At 35.1% G+C, this 7,632-nt stretch overlaps 1 protein-coding gene across 1 annotated transcript in view; it reads right to left on the reverse strand.

Moving 5' to 3' along the window:
• LOC104158289 (coiled-coil and C2 domain-containing protein 2A-like) overlaps positions 1-7,256 on the reverse strand; it is a 22,590-nt gene extending 15,334 nt beyond the window's left edge. Inside the window, exons 1-6 of the mRNA XM_009695894.1 lie at positions 7,230-7,256; positions 6,613-6,714; positions 4,650-4,751; positions 3,308-3,484; positions 2,979-3,132; positions 1,455-1,595 (exon numbers count right to left, since the gene is read on the reverse strand). Coding sequence (XP_009694196.1) covers positions 1,455-1,595; positions 2,979-3,132; positions 3,308-3,484; positions 4,650-4,751; positions 6,613-6,714; positions 7,230-7,256 — 703 coding nt within the window. The remainder of the gene's footprint in view (positions 1-1,454; positions 1,596-2,978; positions 3,133-3,307; positions 3,485-4,649; positions 4,752-6,612; positions 6,715-7,229) is intronic.
• Between the last annotated feature and the right edge of the window lie 376 nt (positions 7,257-7,632).

The raw sequence follows: 7,632 nt of genomic DNA on the forward strand, positions 1-7,632 counted from the left end.
CCCTACAAATAAAAACATAATTTTATATTGTTTCTTATTTTATATAAAAATAACTTGCAAAATTATAATTCTTATGAAAAACAACTACAGAATAAAAGGTGACTATGACTTGTTTGTGACTGAATTAACCAAAACTTTTTTAAGACAACAAAATAAAATCTTCAAATATATTATAGGTAAGTTTTGAAATCAAAAGACCAAGAGCTTGCTCAAACTTTAAATACACTGAATTTTTTCCTTCAACATTCAGTGTTACAGATTTGAAAGAAAAAAAAGAATCAACACTTACACTGCTTATTTAAATGTAGTTTTCTTAAATCACTAAAATTGAAAAGAATTATAATGTTTTACACAAGAGCTAAATGGCTGCTTAGAGAGATCACGTATCAAAGCATCTCTCTCCTCTCCTAGTCCACAACCTGAACTAATTAAACAGCATTTATAAAAAGTAGATGAGGTAAGTATCTTACACACCTATTGCTGTCCATGCTTCACATGTTAAACATTGTCCTAATTCATCCCTCTGCCCTCATGACCTGGATTCAAGAATAGTTTAAACAAGTGCAGCTGCTGGAAGATGGTGGCCTGCCCTCTTATTCCCACACCCCGTTTAGGCCCATCCTAGAACCAAGCATTACTGTGGTAACACGGTGAGCAAACCAGAAAACTAACTGATTTGAAGCTGGCAAGTTAAAAGTTTTAGATCCAAATATTCCCAACCCGATTCACAAAAGTACCTCTGCTAGCCCATGAAGAATTCATGGAATTGTAATAAAATATAAAGGGCAGCTGCTGCATAGTAGCTTAAATCTATACTAAACTATATACACCTTACTGTGTATAGGAAGATAATATAGCAGGATAAAGTATATCCAAGCCACCTTCCTGGGTGTTTCCATAAGCCATTCTTAAAAATCTAAAAGGTTCTAAAACCTCCTCAGATAATCTATACCAATATTTAATGACCCTTGCAGTCTGATCAGTAAATTTCTACAAGTCTATTACTTCATATTATCTTCAGTGGACACAGGAAACAGCCATTCCATATTGCTTCCTTTCCTTATGATCTTCTAGTATATAATAACAGTAGTGCCCAGCTCTTGCATAAGTCTTCATACATGCCACTAGCTCTCACAGCATCTTATAAAAAAAGTAAATCATAATTACTCGTATTGTACTGGCACAGACAAGCAGAGTGATTTGCTCCCCAGCAGGCTATGAGCAGAGTCAGGAAAAGACACTGGTTTTCTAAGACCCAGTCTGGTGCTCTGACTACTGGGATACACTAAAAACACACTCCTACAAAAATCCACATTTCCTGATGTCTGATACTGCTAAACATTTTAAAGATGAAAGTCATAAATTACCATGGCCATCTACCTACTTAACTATAACAAAATAAAATAGTGATAAATACAGAGTCTTAAGAAGACAACTAAGAAGGTAGCAGTGACTTACTTGCTCCTGTCGGAGTATTCTGTTTTCTAAAATATTTTGATTAGACTGTGATACAAAGGGCCTTTCTCCTGTGTAAAGACCCTCATCCTCAAGGTACCTAGGCTGCATGTTTCTAGGCATCTTCTCAGAAGCAGGCACTAATGAGAAATTAAATAGAAAAGCATGTAACATATAACTTATAAACATAGTTTAGTTTATTAATTCTCTAAGAGTCTACGCCATTCTTAAAACAAATGGGACTGTGTATTAAGCATGCTGTCAGAAATATTTTCCTAACTAGGAAAAAAAGAACTAAGTATATAACCAAAACAGGTCCTTTTCTTAATCAGGACAGATCCACAGTTTAAAACTATCATAAAAGTGTCACAAGTCTTCTAAACAGGTAATTAAACATTTCCTCACCAAAAAATACTTCAAATAACTTAGTGGAGTTTAGTTTTAATGGTTCCTTGCATTACAGTGTAAAAACCCTTTAGCAGGAACAACTGACTAGACAAACATTTCTAAGCCTTTCCCATACAAAGTGAAACTTTAACCAAGATTAATCTGAACTACTATTAATAGTTTACTTAAGTCACTCTCATAACAAAATACAGAACATGCATAAAAAGTCATGTTATCCCAATAACAACAGGTGGAATTCTTTAAAGCTTGCCTGCAGGTTTATTTCATTGGTGTATATGGGTTCAGTATTTTTAAAGAAGCAACCTCAAAGCAGGGAGGGATTATGCTGAGGATTACAATAAAAGTTAGCCCCGAAATCAGAACACAGTGGACCACACTGCAAGGAGTCAGAACTAAGCTACAAGACACAAAAAAAAGGCACCCAATGTCAAATATCTTGACATCACATTATAAGCTGTGCCAATACCATTCTAGTACAGACTACAGAGAGACTCATTTCTGTTTCTTCCAGTTCAAATATTACATAGCAAGTGATATTATAAACCAATTTTTTAGGACTTTGCAGGTCTTTGGGAATAAAGCAAAAAGGTTAGAGACATGATCAATGTTCATTAACTACTTCCAGGTCACCAAAATCCTTGTTACTTGCATGACTCTTGACAAACTTGCCACATGGAAAAAATTGCAGATGTGGCCAAGCAAATAAATAGTGTAAGTTATAACGTACAGCACATGAGCCACCCTTAGTACCTAAATGCGTGTACCCAGTAACCTGTTGCACATGTTAAATAATGTAATACCTAAAGCCCAGTGAAAGAGGGGCCAGCCATCTTGCATTTACTATAGACAGCCCTAAGGTAATTACCCCAGAGCAACTGACATGCCCTGAGTTCACTTGCTAGCATACCAGCTGGTGACCTGCTGAGGTGTGCATGTTCCTAGTTAATCTGTTTTGTCAGACCTTTTCAGACTTGACTGGATGATCAGTGTCAGAAAACCGCAATTAAATATCTCTCTATTGCCAGAGACAGTCTAATACAAGATTTTTCAGCACATCAAAGGGTGCCATGCTATGCAAAATCCAGGAGCAAACTGGATAAGCACAATCTTCATACCTGCTAGCATGCTGGGAGTGAAGAGAAATTCTTTTTCCTTTTTCAGTTGCTCAGAGTAGCTTTCACAATCAGCAGGTTTCATTACTAGAAAATCTTCGGCTGTCTGCCCTATAACGAATAAATCATCATCTTTAACTAGGCGTACGTCTTCATCCTATAGTTTAAGTGCAAACGTCTCCGTTAGTTCGTCTGTTTCTTAAAATGGACATCTTTAGAAAGTATACTTTCAGAATTTTTAAGGAAACAAAAGTTGCCATTTTGCATTAGATGATTAAAATTAATTCAAGAAGTCTGAATAAAAATATGAACATTTAGTCTATAGCTCACACCATTTCAGCCTCCTCTTGTTCATCCTCATGGGTTTCTACACATTCTTCTTCTGCCTCCTCTTCTTCATTTAATCCATTCATTTTCCTGGCTCCAGCCTTTATATTCTCTGGTTCAGGATCAAAATTGAAGGTAAAGAAATTATATGCTTCTTCAGCAGAAGGAAAATCATTCTGGAACTAAGAAAAGATGACAAAGATACTTTAATAGGACATTTATAAGAAATTTAGGGCAAGTGAGGATATCTTTCCATTAATAATAGCAGTAACAGCACGTATAAACAGTTGTCACAGGACAATAATTATTTTATCTCAAAGAGAACTCACCCAAATGTTGAGGCTGACTGAAATTTTTAAATGATACATGAAACTTTCTCTACTGCTATGTTATTATTTCATTAAATATTTCTTGCAATGTTTCATTAAAAAAAGTTACCTGGTTTAATTTTAACCAGCTTATTGTTTTAAATGTAAACAATTTATGAATGAGAAATGCCGAAGTTTAAATTCTGGTCATAATGCAGATACCCAGGTGAATGAAGAGAAATGTCTAATCATAGAATCATTTGGGCTGGAAGGGACCTTTAGAGGTCATCTAGTCCAATCCCCCTGCAGTAAGCAGGGACATCTCCAACTAGGTAAGGTTGCTCGGAGCCCCATCCAGCCTGACCTTGAATGCCTCCAGGGATGGGGCTTCCATCACCCCTCTGGGCAAGCTGTTCCAGTGCTTCACCACCTTCATTGTAAAAAATTTTTTCCTTGTGTCTAGTCTAAATCTACCCTCTTCTAGTTTAAAACCATTACCCCTTCTGCTGTCGCAGCGGACCCTGCTAAAAAGTCTGTCCCCATCTCTCATACAGGCCCCCTTCAGGTACTGGAAGGCCGCAATGAGGTCACTCCAAAGCCTTCTCTTGTCCAGGCTGAACAACCCCAACTCTCTTTAGTGTCAGGATGAATCCTCTAATAAAAGAATAAAGAGTAGCATTTTGTGGCTAATAAATATCAATATACTAATCTGTAAATTGCTTTAATTGCCAATCAGTGGCATTCAATAAAAAGGATTTAAACAGAAGAAACATTTTTCCTTCAAGCTCCAGTAATTGTGTCCAGACAGATTTACTTGATTTTTTTTTTAAAAAAATCAAATGATCCAAAGCTGTTCTTACATTTGATGAAAGTTCCCTTCAACTGTTGGCATATACTGTTTGTAAATTTTTAAATTAAATAAAATCTTCTCCACTGCTTAAGACTGAATTCTGCCTGCTTCTTCAAACAGAATAATGAAGCTATACAAAGTTTAAATTAAATTAATATCAGTTATTGAAATGAATGAATTGGTACTTACTGTTGACTTTTGCTTAAGCTTTTTTACAGAATCACGAAACTTTATTTTTGATGGTAAGTGGGATTCATCCTCTTGCATCTCCCTAAACTTATCATTATCAGACTGCATAAAAATACATAGATAAGTTATAGCATCATTTACTGATCCATAACAAAAAGACAGACAAACAGCTGAGTACATAGATTAGATATTGCATTTTCACAGCAAAAAAAATAACAAAAAAGAAATACAGTCACTGTGGTAACAATTATACTGATTTTCTACTTATTTTAAAAGGGTACATCTAATTATTTCTTAACTTCTTTCTCATTTGGGTCAAAAAACAGACTGTAGACTATCAAGAAATGGTTCACAACATAAATGTTAGTTTACTTTGTTCACTGCTGCCGAGATGATTGTTTCTGCACTCCCAAACATAAGCAACCATATGCAAATCTCCACAAGGGGGAGAAATGGGGTAGCAATGCAAAATCTTCCCATCTACAAATGAGAGGCTGACAGCACAAGCCAGGCAGCAGCGGCAAGGGTGCTGCTCACAGATACTGCTGACCAGGGAAGGGTATCCAAGAGCTAAGGTCAGCTTCTCATATAGCCCCTGCTGCAATCAGGAAAAACCTATTTGGTATTATTCAAAAAAAGATGGTGTCCATTGCTTTGGTGCCTAAATACAGACTTGATTATTTGTTTTGTTTGCTCTCAAATAATTATTGCTAGGCTACTCCACGGGTGATACTACTCTGCCTTTTCAAGAAAGGAGGCAGCATGGTTATCCATTTCCAGTTTTCTGAAGACTTCTCTGTCCCTACACACAGATCACTGTAAACATCACTGTTTTTGAGGCTGCTTCAGCAAGTTCACTTAAATGCTTCAAAGTGATTTTCATCAGGCTCAGCCAATATAAACACATCTAACATTCTATCCATTTTTCCTCCTTGTGGCCTGAATTCTTAGATTAAAGGAAGACATTTCTCAAGTTTACATTTATTCAACCTAAACTTCAAAATAGCAAAAAGAAAATCTCAAACCCTGGCAATATGATGGCTATTTGTTTAACAACAAAACAATACTTCATACGTGTGTAAATAAGTACAGGAAACAAAAGCAACATGTGGAAGGTTTCAGATATACTTTATATAAAATTGGTAACCAACTTTAATAAGGGTATCATTTCCACATTTCCCTAATACAAGCATATTAAAACAATACTACTTAACTGAAAGCTATGACAATGACTTTTTATAAGAAAACACTGCCAAAAATCTCCCCACAACCTACATCAATAGGTAATTCTGCCCTAGACAATCAATTTAGCCAGGCTAACTCAGATTGTTTGGAATTCCAGATAAAAACATTACTACTACATGCTATTTCCTGGGCATACATACTCTTTGGAACACATTTTCTACAGGCAAGCAATCTCTTCGTGAATTCTGAAGAATATCTGGGTGCAAGGTCTGCACAGACATAGCCTTTGTCATTTTTTAAAATACACAATCCATTTTCTAACAAAGAACACGCTTATCCTAAAAAAAAACCAAACTGAATATAAAACAGTAACAAGGAAATACCATACAGTATGATGACATAAAGTTAATATCCAGTCTTGAGCAATTACATTCTGTAAATTTATATAAAGCTATAATAGAGTGGCCCTTTCTGTTACAGTAACTTTCAAATACTTCAAGGCAAATACTTAAGCAAGAGAAGTCATGAGCCTGTAAATGACAGAAGTTTCACATGATGTCTATACTACAAAGAAGGCAAATTATTATTGTTAAATATGTACATTAAAAGGAATAATCAGAAAGGTTCCTTCCTGGTTACTAATTCAAACAATAGTATAATTTTGATCTCATTGAAATAAATGAAATTGATCTTCAAGACTATGTGTAGTCTTTCATTTATTTCATGTTTCACATTCACTTTCTTATTATCAGAACAGTAAGACAATGCACCTTCTTACCGCTTTATCCAATCTGACTTCTGTTTTCCTTTCTCTGATGCTTTTTAAACGCCTTGGTTGTGGACTGGGGCCTTCTTCCAATAAAGTAGTTTCCGCTTTTGACTAAGCAAACAAACAAACATGCTTAGCTATAGTAGAAATATAATAAGACCAAAGCTTCAATAATTCCCAGGAACTCAACAACTTGCACATGTTTGTGCTAGGGACAGAATCTTTTAATTATATAATCAGTTTAAGAGATTTTACAGGCCTAAACGTTAATACCCCTTATTACACTCCACAGTAAACTTACAAGGAAATCCACTGATTTCAAAACAGTGTGAGAAATTTTTTGACAAAAACACGGAAAGATCTTGTAATGACTGCATCATTTGAATTATAAAACAATTACAACTTTTATATTATTACAAACAAATTAAATATAAAATTTAGAAAAAATATAGCAATAGAAATACATTGGAAAATAACTGTACTGATGAACTAAGTATCATTTCAGCATTAGAAATAAAAAAGCAGATATCCCAATTCAGATTCACATAGCACTAAGCAAGCAAAATGAAGCGGGTCGTACTTTTAAGACCAAAGTCAACTAAAGAGGACTTCAGAAGGATTCTCACCCTTGCTGCTTTTAGTTTCTCTCTCATTCGCTCCTTAACAGAAAATTCTGTAGACCCTGTCCTTGATGTAGAAGGAACAGGTGGCAAGTCTGAAACAGAGAAAACGCAGTAACATGTTTAAGTATTTTCTGACAGAAACTTAAAATTACATAAAATAAAACCACATATACCATACAGAGTCCCACGTTCCAACAGAAAGAATTTGCATGAGCAAACATGAAGGAATGAAACATTTTTTGGAATTCAGATCTTACAGCTTATCACTTAAATGCCTTTAACTGCAATGGATCTACCTTTCATTATATACTATGAACCACCTTAAGTAAAGCATATACACACTTCTTTTTGTATTAAAAATACATAAAAAAATTACCTGGTATTTTATAAGCTCTTAGTCAGAGCT

Source organism: Cariama cristata, unplaced genomic scaffold (genome assembly GCF_000690535.1).
Source record: "Cariama cristata isolate BGI_N322 unplaced genomic scaffold, ASM69053v1 scaffold3712, whole genome shotgun sequence".
In the NCBI taxonomy this organism is placed as follows: domain Eukaryota; kingdom Metazoa; phylum Chordata; class Aves; order Cariamiformes; family Cariamidae; genus Cariama; species Cariama cristata.